Source organism: Anguilla anguilla, chromosome 5 (assembly GCF_013347855.1).
Source record: "Anguilla anguilla isolate fAngAng1 chromosome 5, fAngAng1.pri, whole genome shotgun sequence".
Lineage (NCBI taxonomy): Eukaryota > Metazoa > Chordata > Actinopteri > Anguilliformes > Anguillidae > Anguilla > Anguilla anguilla.
The window spans coordinates 63,711,437-63,731,436 of NC_049205.1; the positions used below are offsets into that span (position 1 = coordinate 63,711,437).

Genomic DNA, 20,000 nt, shown 5'->3' on the forward strand with positions numbered 1-20,000 from the left:
CCTTAACCGATTATGCCCACATACGACTTTTCATGTCTCAAATTTTTTATTGATCTAATTTTCGTATGATCTAATTTTTATTGATCTAATTTTCGGGACAAAAGAGTACTCATTTTGTGTTCTTTGGTTTTTGTATAGTTTCTACAAATGAACTCAGATTTTATTCATATGTTGACATAAAATAAAAGATAAACGTGTTAACCCCTCCAACCTGGCAGCCATTTTGGAACATCTTTACATCATAACCTATGCACTCCACGTCAAAATTTATTCATTATAATACACAAAGACTGCCTGAAGGAAATATGAGGAAAATTGGAAACATGAGCCAGTAAAAACGTTGGTAGAATTTTTATGGAGATGGACAGAGAGGAAGAGGCTGGAAACAGACCTGACACCGAGCTTGGTAAATGGACTGCATTTATATAGCGCTTTACAATTGATGCCTCTCATTCACCCATTCTCACACACACACACACACACACTCACACACTCACACACACCAACGGTGAAAGGCTCGTTGGGAGCAATTAGTGGTTAGGTGTCTTGCTCGGGGACACTTCGACACGTCCAGGGCGGGGGATCGAACTGGCAACCCTCCGACTGCCAGACAACCGCTCTTACCTCCTGAGCTACGTTGCCCCAAGTTTCCATCGAGCACAAACATCCTGGAACACAAGATGAGCCGCCCGTCCCGTCCTGCCCTGTCCCGTCCCATCCCGCCCCGCCCCGCCCCACCCCATCCCGCCCCGCCCCGCCCCACAACCCGTCCCGTCCCGCCCCGCCCCGCCCCGTCCTGTCCCGTCCCGTCCCGTCCCGTCCCACCCCGTCCCGTCCCGTCCCGTCCTGCCCCGTCCCGTTCGCTCACTTTGGGCCGTTTGAGACGCTTTTCTCTTCTCTACTTTCCCCTCCACTTTTCTTCCTTTTTTTCCCCCCACTTTCTTTTTCCCCTCCTACACCAAAATCACACAACTGCACTGCTGTCGCTTTGCTTTTCTTCTCCTCAGCGAGGCTCGGCTTTTAGATCCGTTTCAGAGAACAGCTGCGTCTCTCTCTCTCTCGAGCCAACGGGAGCGTACGTCTCACGGCTGTCAGAGGAAAGGTGCGTCCAGTCGGGGCTCGACAAGAATCCGACGCTTCCGAGAGCGTGTGCACATTTCGCCGGTACATCTCAGCATTTCGCAGATGCTCTTGTCCAGAGTGACTTGCATTTTATTTACATTAAAAAAAAAAACCACAATCCGTTTATAAGGCAGGTATTTAGCGAAGCGATTCAGACGAAGATCTTTTTGGAGATTGGCTGAATTACGTTGTTCCACCTGGGAATCAAGCCCAGCTCCTTTCCCATCACGCAGCCAACCGCCTATGTCTGTGCGTATAGGACAACAAAGCAAAAGAATATCCGCACACCGAAATGAGAAGCTCCCCAGAATTTACATAACCCACAATGCAGCGTTTTGGCCACAAAGACCTTCATCGGGCACGCGGTTGGTTAATTCCATTAATTCTTGGGAGCTTTTGATATCTATGTGCGGATATTTTGTGATATGCGCACTAATATCTCTCCTTCGCATGTACGTGACGATGAACCTCTGGGATAGTGTTCAGTTGTGCACCAAGAGCAGACCGCGTTTTATCAAAGATGCACACCCGCATGCCGTGGGCTTGTGCACGCCACACACATTCTTGCTTCCGAACAAGCTGAGCGTTTGCCTCCCGAGGTCCTGGCAATACTTCTCATTCAGTACATTGAGGAGACACAACGACTGTAAAGACCATGAGCGGCCACCTCCACAAATTCCTCCAACATGTCCTCTTCTTCATGTTCAGTTTTAACACGTGGCGAAACAGAGCAAGGAATTCTGGGTACATCAACAACGGATAAGGTCGGTCTCTATGCATGCTGGGAAGGCATCCTCTGAAATGCACTGGGGGAAAAATTTCGGTTTTGGGACAGCACTCAAAATGGCTGCCGTAAAAAGCCAACTGTTTCTCCCAGTACTTCAGGGCACAAGGCCGGTAGGCCTGTGAGCAGCCGATTCATGACGGCTTCAGGCAGCCAATCAGACCAGAGGGCCTGGACGTGTTCCCTCTCAGGGCTTCCCCGGGTGTCCCCAAAGCCAGGATGATCCACTGCACAACACAGAGGAGTTCCACTGGTGTGACCCCATTTCACCCCACTCATCACCCCCAGCTTGATCTCAGTCCCTGTACCCGGGTCACAGTAGGACAGCTGATCTAGGATCAGTTTGGCCCTTTTTAGCTCATAACGGATAAGGGTAGGCTAAGGAATGGTCAGAATTGCTGCTAAGGTGATTTCTGGATAAGCTCCACAGCCGAGGATCGGATTTGTGCATCTGAATCTTCAGCACGGCTCTCCGGATTCAAACTGCTATCCACCAATCACCAGCTCCAATGCACAGCCATAGAGCAATCCACCAATCACCAGCTCCAATGCACAGCCATAGAGCAATCCACCAATCACCAGCTCCAATGCACAGCCATAGAGCAATCCACCAATCACCAGCTCCAATGCACAGCCATAGAGCAATCCACCAATCACCAGCTCCAATGCACAGCCATAGAGCAATCCACCAATCACCAGCTCCAATGCACAGCCATACAGCAATCCACCAATCACCAGCTCCAATGCACAGCCATACAGCAATCCACCAATCACCAGCTCCAATGCACAGCCATAGAGCAATCCACCAATCACCAGCTCCAATGCACAGCCATAGAGCAATCCACAGATCTCTCAGCTTTTAGCCTATACTTTATACCTATCAAACACACACGTGCGCGCACACACACACAAACACACGTTCTCATGTGCACGTAGTGAATCTGGATCTGCGTTCAGTAGATGGGTAGTTGTCAACGTGGTCTGAAGTAAATGGTGGGTACACTCCATGGGTGTGACCAACTTACTGGGTTTCTGACTGTTGACAATAAAGGCAAATGTATCAGGAAGTTTCTTCGAAGTTTCTCTCATACTGTCCATGTGACGCTCTCCCTGTGCGCTCATTGGCTAAGAAATAGTCGCCTACTAGACCTCCTGCAGCCATCTGGGGTTCCTGGAGTCTGTTCCCAGGGTGTGAGTCACCACATCAACGCCCCTTTGATGTCAATTAATTCCTGGACTGATTTCTTTGGCCTACATCAGTCCTTTAGCAGCAGGATTCTCTGCTAAAATTTCCCGCATTTCAGCATCGACACAAACGTGACGACTTAAATAAAGCAACTCAAACACAACGACTTAAATAAAGTGACTCAAACATAACGACTTAAATAAAGCAACTCAAACATAACGACTTAAATAAAGCAACTCAAACATAAGGACTTAAATAAAGCCCGCAGTGTACGGAGCAGTGATCGGCATGGCTTGCTGTAGTGGCCCAGCGGAATGGGGTGGGGGGGGGGGGGGCTATGGGGGGGTTGTGGGGAGGAGGGGGTGACTTCAAACGGACCGGCTCAGTTCAGCTCACTGGCGTGTGATTTACACACACTCACACACACCTCCCATCGCATGCTTTGTGGTCCTTGCCAAGGACCAGGAGTCAAGTTCACAGCTTGTTTTTTTTTTTTTTTTTTTGGGACAGGTGCGGCCCAGCTGTGTCGCCGGGACAACCCGAGGTGCCCTGGTGTGAACCAAGTGAGTGTGGGTCAGGGGAAGCCCAAAGGTCCACAACTGCCCCCCCCCCCCCCCACCCACCCCACCACCCCCACCCCCGCCACACGTGCCGCAGCTGAGCAGGACTGGGTTGATACACCTGTTACTACACCACACACCCTGAATTTCCAACACTACTAATATAAATATATAGATTAATTTCCATGTATCGTCAGCATATTCCTGTCAGGTACGGTGGAAAGTCATTTTCCAAGACCCGACAAACAAAAAAAAGCTTGGATGTAGCTTTTTTTTTTTTTTTTTTTTTTTTTTTGTTAAAGCTTGAAATAAAGACGAACTGGTCAATGCAACAATAAATAAATAAAAAATTTAAGTGTACACGTAATTTCGGTCTTCATCCAGACTTGTGAGCGCTCATGAAACAGGATGATTGGAACTGAGAGCAAGTGCAGACACTGATATCCGCTTTGATTTATATGCGCAGAGCGCAAAAGCGCGCGACGCTGCGGCCGAGCGATTAGCGAATGAGGGTGTGAGGAAGAGACTCGCTGATTGCAAAGGGCTTTTAATGACAACACCACGTGATTAGAGATCGGTCCGGAGGTAGGTGTCAACCGAACATATTCCAGTAAACATGTCAACGGGACCGCAGCAACGGCAGATTGCAGAGCATAGGGGCTTGTTTTGACAAATGATAGGGGCTTATTGCGGCGGCCGAGGCGCTTCTCAAGAAAGGTATTATTTAAAAAACAGAGAGACCTCCGGTGAGGATTACAGAGAATAGAAAGTCGGCTACTTTACACGCTGATTGACAGATACAGCTGTTTTTGTATTATTACTCCGTTAAAGAAACGATGCAAACACTCTCGTCCATCAGCGTCCACAGATAAGTTTAAAAAGACGCGAGCCGAACCGCGAGATGCAACCGCACTCTTCCGATTGTTAACGTCGAAACTACTAAAGCGGTTTAAGTGCGTCGGGTCTGTAGGGTGGCATCTCGACACACCTCCGCTAGCAGTACAATGATGTTTCGATAATGCATGCGTGTGCTTGGTCTACTTGCGCCTTCTCCCCGTCCGGCGTATTTAAAATCGCTGGCCGCAGCCGCAGCACTGTAGCCCAGCCATTATGCTGGCTTCTCCCGAAAGTCCTGAACTGAGAGGATGCAGTATTATTTTTCGAATATTGTGTTATTGTGCACGTTTTTATTTATGTGTAGAATAATCCAAGTTCAAGGCGGTAGCCTATCGCTTTACTTACCCGTTGTTGTCATGTTCAAACTTGTTATTTTTAAAAAGACAATTTCACTTAACGAGGCAGTGTTTTGGCGATGAGCCGTTCTGGTTATGCTTTTTTTTTTTTTTTTTTTTTTAAAAAGCGTGGCTTTATGATGAGGCAAATGTACACGAACGCAGTAGTTAACACTTCGTGGGCTGGACTTGCACGGGTAGTTATTTAACTAGGATGCTTATTTCAGCTCAGTTAATGGAAACATATATACGGTCAAAAGCCACTGGGTACCGTTAAGCTATGGCATTCTCGGGCAGCTATATCAAGAGATCGCTTGCTAGCGTTCCCCTGGTTATAACGTCCGTTAAATTCTGACATAAAGCGAGGACAACGACTGGATCGAACCGGGACAATGCAGTGTCAATGGCAGCGGAGGTAAAAGTTGCACTGGGATAGAAATGATTAATATTTCGGGCGTTTCGTCAGTTTCAGTGAAAAACCCTTCGCGAGCCAGGATAAATGCCCCCACAGCCTAGCGGGGGACAGAGCTTTCTCGTGACTGGAAAGATTTCCGAACGCAAGGCGCGCGCGTGCAATACTTTCCAGCTGCAAGCGGTCCCGCTGAGACAACCAGCATCATGTGTTGGCACGGAATAAACAAAAAATTCAAAAACTACTGAGATAAGCATCTCATACAGCAGAAGTGCACACAACCCCTCCTCCCCCCCAGACACCCACTATATTTTCACAGAACCCCCGTGCAGTGAGTTATGAACACAGACAGCGCATCAGCAATAAAACTGAGGTCTCCACGGTCCATCTTCCCCCAATCGTTCCGAAACACAACAGCTGAAAATTAGTTCGTAAATATTTGCTCACCTCAAATTCTCTCCACAAAGAGTCCTGCGTGCACCTGTCCCACGCCATCCAGGCACTGAATGACGATATGGAGAAAAAAATATATATATATTTACCGGAACTAAAAAGAAATCCACTATTTCTCCGCTAGTTCTCGCTCAGGGAACTACCCCCCTAACTGAGCATGAACCGAAGGCACCTGTCTTACAACCGCTTGCTGTCACATGACAAAGCTATTAAAAGTAGGCAGGGGAGTGACGGCTCGCGGCCAGTCCCCCCACCCCCCGTCCACACAACTCGAGTAAAGCCAATGACGTACTGTTCTGGCGGGCGGAGTCCGGAATACGCGTAGTAAATCTTTTCCACTATTAAACGGGTCGAGCCTTGCTCTTTGCTCCGCGAACACAGCCAGAGAGGCGCGGGGCGAGACGCCGAGCGCTGTTCGCGTGAGCTCGCGAGCGCTCCCAAAAGAGCCAGTAGACGCTCCGCCTCGCCTTGGATCTCGAGCACGTCGGTAACATCAAAACAAGTATTGATTACAGTTTTCAGAATCCGATACGCCAGTAAAAAGCTAATAGTGTTTCTGCGTTATGTCGTGTGCAGAATCCCAAACACTGTCAATCAAAAGTAAAATAACTTGCGGTACTACGATGTACATAATCAAATTCAAATGCAAAATAACTGGATCTATAATTCTGACATCTACAAAGTAATTATTGGAGTAGGCTACTTAGTTCAACGTTATTAATCGAAACCAAACTATGAGGGTACCTTTTGAACAACTAATCTAAAAGAGGCTGAAAGCTTTCATAAGCCACTGGCGAAAAGGGTGAAAATAAGTGTATGCAAACTGTAAACATGTAAGTTACGTAAGACGCATTTAAAGGTTTACAAGAACTTCAAAGGGACGAGAATTTTGAAGAACTGTTTCGCGGAAGTGCCATCATGCACGCTCTCCGGTTCCATACGTGCTGTAGCACTGTATAACTCCACTGCTCGCTGGCGAACGTTCGGAAGTTCACTCACGAAATGTGCTAATTGCTTCCAAGGTGTATAAACATGTGTTCAGTTGTTTGCATACTACAAGTGGGCTGCGCTATTCGCGCCGGGACCAGTATGCACTTAGTGCTGGCCCGGGTTGGCATACTGTTCGCACGTTCCAATACGCTTCACGGACAATTTGACTCCACGCCACCCTGGATCACGCTGTACTGCCAAAACGACCCCCCTGGCTCCATCGGGGCATTGTATAGATTCTTCCGATAGACTCCCGTTTCCATTGCTCTGCAAATCTATGTGCGGCTTTTAAATCGGAGTCTGTCTGTTGATTCATCTTCCTTTTTTAATGTCTCAATTTTTAAAAATATAACAGAAAGAAAACTGCCATGCAGTTAAAAAAAAATTCAGGAACACGAGAATGCCACGGTTAAAAAAAAAAAAAAATTAAAACCCAGTTCGCTCCAGAATAAAAAATTGACAGGAATTTGCCTTTATTTGGTCCTGCCGATCGTTTCAACCGACATAAGGGCATCTGCTCCCAGCGGGGGACAAAACGTGTGCAGTGTCAACATAGGATGTGTACCAAACACATTTAACAGCAAACAAGAACCAAAGGTCTATGTAGACACTGAAAACACGTCGCGGGTCGTCTACCCGTTTTTCAGCAGGTACTTCAGTCAACGACCATTCCATAGGCACGGATATTTTTAATTTATTTATTATTTATTTATTTATTGGTCAAGGGATCTGGCAATCGTTACTCCAGCTGTTACGAACTGTTACTGTTCCTCTTGAAACCAGCCAACACGGATGTGTTCTGGTTAAATGCAGAGGAATAATTTTATTTATTCATTTATTTATTTATTTATTGACACCAAAGACAGGATAATCTCTCAAGATTACACTTTGACAGCTCCGTAGAAGCCACAGGCTTCTGCCATTATGCACACTGCAGTGATGCTTCTGTCCTCCCTAAGAAAATAATTCGGACTTTTGTTGCTCTCTTTTGTTCATATCATTAATTTCCCCCTTTGAATCCATCCTATCCCTGTTAAGGGAATAGTTTGGACAAATGCGCGGCCCTTCCCAGAGTCCCGAGCGCGCGCAATTACCAGGAGCTGACAGTAAAACATACGGCGCTAATGCGAGCCGTCTGCAAACTGGACCTGTTTTCTGGTTTCGCTCTGCTACAGCGATTCAGCTCATTTGTGCATGCTTCCCGCGACAGCCTCCTTAAAATTAGCAAGCTGCACATGTCCCATTAAGTGTTTAATTGCATATAAAATTGTAAAATGGTTAATAGAGGAACACAATGTGATTTTTATATTGCACAATAAAAGCTGTCTGCTCTCTCGGGAGGGGAGCAAACCTGCTTATCTACCGCAGTACTGTACCCCCCCCCCCCCCGCTCCCCGCCCCCCCGCCCCCATCCCCCGCCCCCCCCCACCATGATCTCCAACAGTGGCAGGTACGTCTGCAATGGCATCCGAATAAGATGCCAGCTTCTGTTAAAAAATTACTACAATGCACACAAAGTCCTTACACCCTTTATGGTGCGATTAGATCGCAAGTGTGTGATTAGAATGTTCTTAACTGAACATTCCAAGTCAGATGTAACAGTCACTGCTGGTGACTGAAAGCAGCGGAGCTTCCAGAACAATGACTCAGAATTTCCGAGAGTTTTTTTTTCCCCCCCCAAAAACCTACTGTACCAAGGGTTGATGTTGGTCTGTGTCTAATGCCAGCCTTGCGATCAGTCAGGCGTGTCCATTATAAGGAACAGAAAAATACCAAAAGCCCTGCCTGAGGGCCCGTGCTTTTCCACAGACAGCCCTCTGCACCGCCCGAACGCACCTGCAACGACAACAGAAAGAAACCCTTCAATGAGTGCATATAAACAAGTGCATATTTATATATTACAATATATCGCTGTTTTGGAACTGAGGAGGCAAAGGCAACTAGAACAAGGTGAACGCGCCAAAACACAGAAGAGAGTTGACGGGGGTACGCGATGTTGGCTCAACCGCGGACGAAACCCGAAATAAACCCGCTGGCCTGGACCCGGCTGCAGGGAGCAGCACTGAACGTGCACACTGAACATGACCCACGCTGCGCTTGTGAACGTGCACACTGAACATGACCCACGCTGCGCTTGTGAACGTGCACACTGAACATGACCCACGCTGCGCTTGTGAACGTGCACACTGAACATGACCCACGCTGCGCTTGTGAACGTGCACACTGAACATGACCCACGCTGCGCTTGTGAACGTGCACACTGACCATGACCCACGCTGCGCTTGTGAACGTGCACACTGAACATGACCGACGCTGCGCTTGTGAACGAGCGTACCAGAGACAAACTGACAACCGGTAGCTCCATGCGTGGGCAACATTTTTGGATTCTTTGGGCCACCGGTGTAAAACAGAGTGGAGTTCTAAGCTGACCTACCTGGATAAAGGAAACACATTTTATACAGGGAACTGCAGAAATGGAAAAGTAAAATGAAATAAAAGATAATAATGCATCTTTTAAGGCATTCCATTGCACTGTCTGGCCACAGTGCCTGAAGGTTTAACTCCAGTCCTGGAGGGCCACAGCGTCTGCAGGTTTAACTCCAGTCCTGGAGGGCCGCAGTGCCTGCATGTTTAACTCCAGTCCTGGAGGGCAGCAGTGTCTGCAGGTTTAACTCCAGTCCTGGAGGGCCGCAGCGTCTGCAGGTTTAACTCCAGTCCTGGAGGGCCGCAGTGTCTGCAGGTTTAACTCCAGTCCTGGAGGGCCGCAGTGCCTGCAGGTTTAACTCCAGTCCTGGAGAGCCGCAGTCTCTCCTGGTTTAACTCCAGTCCTGGAGGGCCGCAGCGTCTGCAGGTTTAACTCCAGTCCTGGAGGGCCGCAGCGTCTGCAGGTTTAACTCCAGTCCTGGAGGGCCGCAGTGCCTGCAGGTTTAACTCCAGTCCTGGAGGGCCGCAGCGTCAGCAGATTTAACTCCAGTCCTGGAGGGCCGCAGCGTCTGCAGGTTTAACTCCAGTCCTGGAGGGCCGCAGCGTCTGCAGGTTTAACTCCAGTCCTGGAGGGGGCGCTGTGTCTGCAGGTTTAACTCCAGTCCTGGAGGGCCGCGGTGTCTGCAGGTTTTTGTGCTTTACTTTCTGTAAGCAGCCATTTTAGGACCCTGTGCGGAAATGCGCCAAAAACCAGACGACACTCCGGCCCTCTCAGATTTCAGATCCCTGCTCCAGAAGTTCTGAAAGCCGCCACCTCTCTCCAATAAGATATTTTCTCTCCTTAAGTCCTTTTGGAGTACAAATCTTTTTTTTTTGGGGGGGGGGGGGAAGAAAAAAAACCAAGAAGAAATGCTTCCTTCTCTTCTGTTGTGTTTGTGCCTTACGGTACGTCAGACTTCTCAGAAAACCCTGCACCGGGGAGGCGAGGCTCTGCTCCCACTCTCATTTCTGATAAAACACTTCCTGACGGCAGCGTCTCTGTGCTAGTCAGCCCTTAGCAGCGACAATAACTGCAAAAAATAAAAAAAACCATGAGTGGAAATCTGCGCTTTAAAGCACGTCGCTGCTCTACGACAGCGTTCGGCAGCCTGCGTGTGTGTCCTGGGTTTTTTTCCCCCTCATCGAGCTCTGCGGGACGCCTGACGCGATGTTGCAGCTGCTCACGCAGGGGAGACGCGTTTCGGCTTCGAATGATGCGTCACGCGCGGCAGTATCCGGGGCGGGCATCGCGTCGCCTGGACGCGGGCGAGCGGAGAATTTTAACCCGTTTCAGCTCCTCGCGTCCCGGAGAGAATCGGCGGCGTTCTCTGAGCCCCGTGGGTTCTCAGCCCCAACGGGGCAGCCTGTCAGCACCGGGAAGGGAGCGTGTTGCCCGAGACTCCGAACTGCTGCAGTGAAATAATGTCTGTGTTGATGACGAAGAGGTGGACCTGAAATTCATAACCGTAGACAGGAGACTGGGATTACACTGGCCGGGCTGCTGGAACACGGGTATCTGAGAAAACGTCCGACAGACAGAAGGTGCTCTCTGTAATACCCTGAACAAGGTGCATTTACAACCGGCCCCACATATGACAGGGGGCAAGCAGGCTAGTTCCGCTGGCCTCATCGCTCTCTAGCGCCCACTCCTGGTCAGACCAGGTACGTGCGGACGGATGCAGTGTGACAGATGCAGTGTAAATGCTGTGTGAAAAGTTGTGTATGTCGCTCTGGATAACAGCGTCTGCTAAATGACAGTAATGTAACCTCAGACTCACAATCTCAATTCGAATTGCTTCCTTCGCTTGGCGGATTAAGACGGTCAAAAAAAGTGACTCTTGGTAAAAACTGCCTTTTTCGATCCGTGCGCATTAAGGCTTGAGCCAGGTGCACTATGGGAAACGGAGAGGCCTTTAAACGTTTAACGTTTGAACGTGTGAGGAGTTTCGTTTTTTTCCCGGGCAAATTTCTCTCCAAATCCACCATCCCTCCCTTCATCTCTCCCTCTCTCTGTTACCCTCCCCCCCACCCCCCCACCCCCACACCCCCACACCCCCACACCCCCACACCTCACCCCCCTGGAGGATAACCTGGGGTAATTTCCTCACATCTGTTCCAGCAACCGCCGCTGCTACGGCTGGCCTGGCCCCACCCTATAAAGACATCCTCACGCACCGGATCCAGGGCCAGAGAATTACCCAGCAGCACTCCTGTCACTTCTTCCGTATCTGCTCTCCGATAACACGACCCGGGGTCCTCCTCTACAACGCATCACAAAACCCGGCCTGAACCTCCGCAGCCCGTGACGTTTCTGGGCCAAAACGAGGTCGCTCACAAAACTCCCACGGCTGTGATCGTACGCAGCGGGACGCGTACCGTTAGCTGTTCTGCATGCTAATCGTGAGCAATCGCTGTTTTGTGTCATTTGTTTTTTTTTTTTTAGTTTGTTGCTTCTGCTTTGCTTCTGTAGAAGCGCAAGACCATTAAAAAAAAAAAAAAAAACTCTTACTTCAGTGCCGTTGGCAGAACCCAGTTTGCATCACTGATTCCCCCCCCCCCACCCCGTTAGTATAAAGGCACCTTTTCATTGGTGGGGGGGGGGGAAGAGGGGTTCTGCAGGTTCTGGAGTTCACTGTATCGTCTGACGAGTTAATGCGAAAAACCATTTCCATAAAAAACCAGAGATAACGAAACGCTATTCCAGGCGAGCACTGCGACGGGGGGAAGGGCGGAAGGGCGGAAGGGGGGAAGGGGGGGGGGGGGAAGTTGGCGGTTGGCCGCAGTAATTATGAGTCCGCCAACGGACCAGGAGGAGTAATGAACACGGAGGGTAATTTAAGAGGGCAAACAGAGAGAGAGGAGCTCCAGAGTTATTGGACAGGCTCAGCCGGCCGGCCGCCATCCCAGCACGAGTGTTTTAACGGGACGGGCGGCACGCTCGCCTCGACTGTCCGCCCTGAGGAACACCGTCCCTCTTTTACAATAATAACACGTGTAGGTCTGGGCTCGACTGTCATTGGGGAGCTCACGACCGTATGACATACACACAGCCTCAGACACTGTCTGTGCAGAACGAGGAGAAACGGAAGAGATTAGAGATCTGCTTTACAAAAACACACTGACCTGAATCACGCGGATGAATGTTTTTATGGGTCTTGCGCTTGCATCTGTGGAAAAAGTGTACTTTGCCAAACAGGAATGAATAATTACTTTAATAATTACCTAAGCCGTATTTCAACCTTAGTTTCAGATGTAAAACGATTGAGGGAGCCAACATTCTCCCTTTTAAAATTACTGCAGGACACCGATACACATACACACACCCACACACACTCTCTCTCCCTCTCTCACACATACACACACACACACACACACACACATTCTCTCTCTCTCTCTCTCTCTCTCTCTCTCTCTCACACACACACACACACACACACACACTCTCTCTCTCTCTCTCTCTCTCTCTCACACACACACACACACTCTCTCTCTCTCTCACACACACACACACACACACACAGACAAAACAAGTCAGCTGAAGTCAAAGTTAACTGCTGTTCAGTGAGTATTCATGAGTCATCTATCATGTGTGGGTAGGCTCTGTTTCAGCGAGGGCACTGCTGAATAACTGACAGTTGGTAGATGTTCATAACCTTTCATTTATGCTTAATTTACGGGACCTTCCGTAATGCTGAGCATCGTTATCATTTTCACAGACACAAAAGCGTGTGTGTCAGTGGCTCTGTCAGTTTTTGTGTCAGTGGTTCTGTCTGTGCTGCTCAGGGTTCGGCATGAGAAAGATTCTCCTCGCCAGGAGCCCCTTTTACACGCGGTGGGTTCCCGTGATGTGTTGGGAAGGGGGTGAGGGGTGGGGGAGGGGCGGAGGGGGTTGAGAATTGAGGCCTGAAATAAAAAGAGCATCTGTCCTACACTGTGCCCTGTAGCTCAGAGAGAGGAGGAGGGGGGAGAGAGAAAGAGAAAGAGGGGGGGGGGGAGAGAGAGAGCGAGAGAGAGAGAGAGAGTGGGAGACAGAGAAAGAAAGAGGGGGAGGGCGAGAGAGAGAGAGAGAGACAGAGAGAAAGTAAGAGAGAGAGGAAGAAATGGAGAGAAAATGTGAGTGAGTGGGAGAGGAAGTGGGAAAAAGAGGGAGGGGGAAAGAGAAAAGGAGAGAGAGAGAGAGAGAGCAGATAAGGATATATTGCATTTAGATGTGTTGCAAAAACAGGTCGAGTATCTCATCTCGGCTCTGTACTTAAAAACGTAAATGTGTGCGTGCGTGCGTTTGTGTGAGTGTATGAGTGCCTGCGTGCGCACGCGTGCGTATGTGCTTGGGCATGCGCGGGTGCGTTAGGTCTGCTGGTCTGCACACGTGTGTGTGTGCGTGTGCATGTGCGTGCGCGCGGTCCTGCTTTAAACACGCTAGCATTCCCGCGCCCGCGTGTGCGCTGTGGTGAGGAGCGGCCTACGGTTCGAGCTGATTTATAAAGCGGCTCTACCGTGTGCACGGCGGCTGGGCCTCAGCCTGTCCGGGCCTGGTACAGGACCGGGAGATTATGAGACACAGACGTGGAGTTCCACTTCCATGCCTCGTCTGATAATGCATTAAGGGGCGTGGTCATCTGCATTAAGGGGCGTGGCCATCTACAGAGCTGTTTCTGTGCACCTTCAGAAGCAACAGACACACGCCCCTTATCAACCAGAACCTACCGTAGTGTTGAAAAAGGGAGCACTGATTCGCTGTTACTTTTCTGACTTGGCTAATGTTCACTGTGCGAACTGGACTTGGTGTTCACGGCCGTGAATAACTCTTACGTAATGCGCGTTGTCCCTTATCTGACCTGCGTTCTGTTAGCTGTTCCAGCGACCTTCGGTGTGCACTTACTGTACGTCGCCTTCGATAAAAGGTGTCTGCCAAATAAAAGGTAATCATAATAATAATAATAACTGAAGAAAAACAGCAGTTCGCCGTCTGGTTAATCTGTAATATCTATCATAAACCCAGCGGTGTTTGCTCACAGGCCCATTAGTGCAGGTACGCCACCCGGGTGTACACAAACAGCCGCCGTTTCCGTCGGAAACCAAACAGGGGCGCGTGCGTCTGGAGTTCAGGCCTCAAACTCGGTGCACTTTCGATGACTCGCTTCGGCAGTTCTAAACCCCCCCCCCCCCCCCCGCTTCTCGGGCCCGGAGCGTCTCAGGGGGGGCCGCGGGTAATTTGGTTTATCGCTGAAGGCCCCGCGCTCCGCTATCGGCTGTCAGCGAGCGAGGGCCCTTGATGTGTGTGTTTATGACAGGCCCAAATCCCCCCGCCTCTGCCCGAGATGTTTAGGCTCCGAAAATCAGTACTTTTCTGGTCAATCAGCAAAAAAAATAAAAAATCACATCCCTGCGTGCTGTCCTGTACTTATTGAAAGAGAGTCTTCTAAAACTTCTGAGGTCTGAGCTGTTGTTGCAGCCTGCCAAGGGATTATTGCCAGTCATCTCCAGTCCAGTACAGTATGCTTGATCAACCGCAAGAGGCCATTTTGCATGTTTTTTTTTTCCACAAATAACAACTGCAGTGAATTTTGCAACTTTGTTTGCGTTTATTTTTTTGTGAATTTGGACAATTGCAAAACTCGCAATAAATGTTAAAGGTGCTTAGCGCCTCAGATCTGTAAAATATTTTATTGGAGAATGAGTTAATCTTTTATAAAAGTGAAACTGTTTTTTTTTTGTTGGTAAAAGTGGAGAAACCGAAACTGGCCCCCACCCCGGCAGCGACGGGCCGCTGAGGCGCGATGGTTTTTCGGCGTTGCGGCGTCACGGTCAAAGTGTGCGGCCATTTTAGATTTTACGCCGCGCGATTTTTATGCGATTTGTGCAAAAAATACCGGACCTTTGTTTGGACAGGTCTTAGGAATGAAAGAAACGTGCCTCCTGCTTGAATAGATTTCAGAAGCTGCAGTGAGCAGAGAGAGCGAAGAGAAGAGAGTGGCACACTGCGGGCAGTTTCGCAGTTCAAGCTCCACGTGTAAACTCCGCTTCCCAGCAGCCTCGGCGTGAAACACGAGAGATCGACCCGTTTGGGGATACAGTACGGCCGTCTTCAAGCGATGGCGGTGGCGGCGGCGGCGACATCTTTTCTTTTTTAGTGGCGAGAAAAAGAGGGAAGAAATCTCTGCCTTACGACCGGGAGGTAAAGGGAAGTGTGGAGAGGGCGGGGCCTAAATCCTGAATGAAAACGAGGCTGACTCTGAGTGAGGCCTTCACCACAGGAGGAGCTATGTCAGCTGACCACACTGCACACCTTTTCTCTTACAGCCAGAAACAATAAAAACAGACAAAAAAAACTAATAAAAGAGGACTTCACACAAGTAGAACACTAAGGCACAGGCCTCTCTCTCTCTCTCTCTTAAGGAAGCAAAATGGCCGTTCTTGTGAGCAGGCCTACTGTTCTGAAGAGAATCGGCAGAAAAGTCCCGTTTCAGTCCACGTTTGCTCAGACTGCTACGAAAAGCCTTACGCCATCATAAAATATCTCATCGAATCATCAGATTTCTGTCCTCCCACCGTGGCCCAGGAAGCACCCCCCCCCCCCAAAAGGAGGGGAGCCCCCATGGGGCTGGCTGTCAGGGGCACCCCAGCATCCAGGAGGGGGACAGAACAGTGGTACCCCATTTTTCACAGAGGGGGCCCTGCTGTCAGAGGAAAACTACAGGGGCTGTGAGGCAGTGGAGAGAGAGAGAGAGGGAAAGAGAGAGAGAGACAGAGAGAGAAAGAAAGAGAGAGAGAGAGAAAGAGAGAGTGAAAATGAGGGAAAAGAGGGAGAGAGAGGGAATCGGGAGAGAGAAAAAGAGAGATAGTGAAAAAGGGGAGCGATAGAAGTACGGGGTAGGCAGGAAGAGAGAAATCGGGGGTTGAGAGGGAGGGAGAGAGAGGGTGGGGGATGGAGAGAGGGAGGGAAAGGGAGGCAGGGAAAAAGAAATGGGGGCTGGAGAGAGGGAGGGAGGGGGATGGAAAGAGGGAGGGAGAGGGAGGCAGGGAAAAAGAAATGGGGGCTGGAGAGAGGGAGGGAGGGGGATGGAAAGAGGGAGGGAGAGGGAGGGAGGGAGAAAGGGAGTGGAGAAGGTGGGAGGGAGGAGGACCCCAGTGAATAAATATGAGACGTCAGAATTCCGTCCCCCCCATTGCTCAATGTCAGGTGATCATGTCCCATGAAGCCCTCAGTGGGTCCCAGCCCACCCCCCCACCCCCCCCACCCCTTCCCCTTCCCCCACCCCAAACCCCCCAACCCCCACCCCCCCATACTCCTTTCACACCGGCACGGTCATCACAATCACAGTGCCTGAGCTAGGCAAGAAACACATAAGAGTGCATCCATTCAGCCAGCCAGACCACGCCATTTACCTACAAACCTGCCTAGCACACTCCAAATGCCTCTGCCTCTACCACCTGACCTGATGAGCTGTTCCAAACTTAGCCAACTCTGTGTAAAAAAAACAAACAAATAAACAAATAATATTCCTGATATGAGAGTGGAATTTACCTAATTTCTACCTCTGTCCCCTTGCTCTACCGATGGAACTCCAGAATACCTTTTGTAATTCACTCGCTTCAGTTCCTGTTACGAATATAGTTAAGCGATGGTCATCTCCTACTGCTCTCTCTGCGTCCTGACCTGACTTGGAGAGATGCTGGTTGGGCAACAGGTGTTTCTGACACGATATTGCAGCTTATGAATATTCACGAGGTGCGCCAAACTGGAAAGACAATTCAATGTTAAGAACGTGGAGCCGGGCCATCTGGTCGACCTACAGGAGCTAACTCCAGGTCCGTTTGAGAATAGAGTCAGCGTGTGCAGTGGGTGGAGCCGGGTTCTCATCAGTGAACCTGTTACCCGGCCCGCAGCCGGTTCCAGGTCCAACAGTCCCAAAAGCCCAAAACTTCTCACCAGGCCCCTGCCAAAGACCTGCAAACTTTATCGAGCCCAGAAAAGATTTTTAAGAACTTTTTTTTTTTTTTTTTCTGCTGCAGTCTCTCAAACTTTCCGCTTGCATGCTGGGATAATGGAAGAACATGAACCATGCTGTGATGTTTTCTTACTGGTGAGGAAAAAAACCTGAGCAACTCCACTAATAACAGACTGTGTTACCCCCAGCCGAACACCACCAATGGTGATCGTTGGCTAGTACTTCCTGGGTACTCATATGCTTCCCAGAAGTGTATCCACCAGTCACCTTCGGTGTCATTCAAATGGTTGTGAGCAACGTGCTTCGTTATTGGGTGGAGCTCCTCTCTGTTTTCATACATGTGTGATGACAGCTGAACTGCCCTATTAGTATTTTTTTTTAATCAGCTCTGCTTACATGGTAAATGTATTCATTGACAGGAGAGACGGCAGAGTGTCCCTCCCTTGGGGTCTTACTGCTGCGGAGTGAATATTGCATTTCAGCAGTGCACAGAAATTAAATATCACCCCCTGGCTTCGGCCTTCTCTCTAACTTTTTAACTTGACGGATAGCATTCTGTCGCCATCTCGAGCGTCCGCACGATGATGACCGGCCTGTCGTTGGGCAATTACCGCGAAAGCAACGCAGTCTCGGACGCGAGGAAGCCGCTGTGGGTTTTTTTTTTTTGGCACGGTGTATAAAACCGCGCGACCAACCGGCCCCAGGCTCTCCCCCCTGGACCGTCTGAGCGTTCTTCTCCGGAATGTTCTTTCACTGCTAGCTTTACTGTAAGTCTGCGGAGTTCTAGAACCCCGTGGCTTACGGTCACCAGCCAGCGATTGTTACATCAGCATCGGAATGTTCAGTTAAGGAACCTTCTAATCACGTGTTTGTGTGTTCTCAAACCCCATTGGCTAAAAGGTGCATTGCGTGCCTGTGGTGCGCCCGATCGGACTGTGTGGGGGAAGAAGGGTCCGTAGTCACAGCCCAACCTCCCTCGCACACGTTTACTAGCCCAAGCTTGCGAGGTGTGGTGCCCTCACCCAAGGTGATTTTCACAGCTTGCGTACGGTCCGTACGGAAAGATGGCTCCCGAGGAAACTCAGGTCAACGGGTTTGCATGAAAGGTGGATTCATGCAGCAGGTTGGCCAGGGTAACGGGACCGGTTTTCGAGTGCGATCAGCGAGACAGCGGGACAGCAGACTGCTGGTTCAGCGAGAAGTTTTAGAACCCACTTTTAGAATTCCTGCTGGAGGCTGTAGAACTTGGGCAAACATTTCCTCGACATAAAACATTTAAATACATTTAAAATTACAAGGGTCCAGTGGATCTGTATGCATATTCAGCCTAATACTAAAATTAAGAAATGTTTTTTTTCCCTTTGAATTTCAGTTATATTTAGATAAGAGATGTCCTATCTTCCAGACCATCTATTTCATGGTGTTGCACCATTCCACGGACTCATCAGTTTGCGAAGACGTTTCAGGGGACCAGTAGACCTTCTCACCACTGCTCCTGCGAATCCTATCATGCCACAGTCTGCACACATGAGGGGTATCTGCGGTTCGCATCTCCACTGAAAACAAACATGTTTATGGGAGACTGCTGTCCGTGTGTCCGTTTGAGCATGTGCTGAGTGATCTGTTCTTATACACAGTTCCCCTATAGCAGCAATTCCACGAAAAACACAGCCCCCTCACCCCCCCCCACTACCCCCCCCCCCCCCACTGCCCATCCATATCTTGGATGTGTTCCAAACATAAATGCAATTCATAAAGCACAGAGAGCTGATAATAATTAATAATAATAAATCATAATAATAAGTGTTGCCTTTTTGATGCCAAATCATGTCTGAAACATATATTCATGTTATAAACAATGATAAGTAATAATGGCAGGAAACGGATCCGTAATGGAGGCCAGTTTCAGAGCCCCAGAGTAATAATCGCAGGAAACGGATCCGTAATGGAGGCCGGTTTCAGAGTCCCAGAGTAATAATGGCAGGAAACCGATCCGTAATGGAGGCCGGTTTCAGAGCCCCAGAGTAATAATGGCAGTAAACGGATCCGTAATGGAGGCCAGTTTCAGAGCCCCAGAGTAATAATGGCAGGAAACCGATCCGTAATGGAGGCCAGTTTCAGAGCCCCAGAGTAATAATGGCAGGAAGCGGATCCGTAATGGAGGCCGGTTTCAGGATCAGTTTCCCGCGGCCGCGCCGTAAACGGTCTGGGAGGCGTGGGACATGTTGTGTGATCGAGGAGTGTGTTGTGTGATCGCCCCTCCCGCCCCTCCCGCCCCTCTCGGCCCCTCCCCCCCCCCCCCCATCCCCCGTCGGACCGGGCTGTTCAGCACTGTGCAAAACGGTCGTATCACCACGACAACCAACAACCCCCGGGCGGGCGGGCGGGTGGTGCAGATGCTGGCACCACAGGACAAATTTCGGCGGAAAAAAAATAGAGGCCATCATTCTAAGGGAGGTGAGCCTGAAGACCGAACCGATCGACCTACCGAACGGGAATACAGCAGAATCTCCGTTAATTCCACAATCTCACCGTGACGTTCCCGACAGAAGTGTAGTTTTTAATTATGCTTCCATGGCGGTGGTTTCCTTCGGTTTTTGTTTATTAAGACCCCCGACCCCCCAGTACCCCCACGATCGCGGTTAGGTTAATGGGGGGAGCTATTTTACTTAATAGCGATTTTATTGCCCACGGTAACCGTGCTCCAGCTAATTGTCGATGCGTGAGTTAAATTCATTTCACGTTTCCCGCCTTGCCACCATAGGAGGAAGATCGTTATAAATCTCCAGATTCGTTTATGAGCCCAGTGCTGCGGCGGCTCGGCGGTGGAAGGAAGTATTGCAGAC

At 49.6% G+C, this 20,000-nt stretch overlaps 1 protein-coding gene across 6 annotated transcripts in view; it reads right to left on the reverse strand.

The window, feature by feature from the left end:
* Positions 1-20,000, reverse strand: part of LOC118228470 (peroxisome proliferator-activated receptor gamma coactivator 1-alpha-like) — a 234,568-nt gene that overhangs the window by 34,102 nt on the left and 180,466 nt on the right. The window contains exon 1 of one of the 6 annotated variants that reach the window (XM_035420006.1): positions 5,744-6,022. The exons of 4 other annotated variants lie outside the window; for them this stretch is intronic. In XM_035420006.1, coding sequence (XP_035275897.1) covers positions 5,744-5,791 — 48 coding nt within the window. In that variant the 5' untranslated portion in view covers positions 5,792-6,022. Of the gene's footprint in view, positions 1-5,743; positions 6,023-20,000 lie in introns of those variants that run through there. One more of the 6 variants, XM_035420005.1, reaches the window with a different exon arrangement.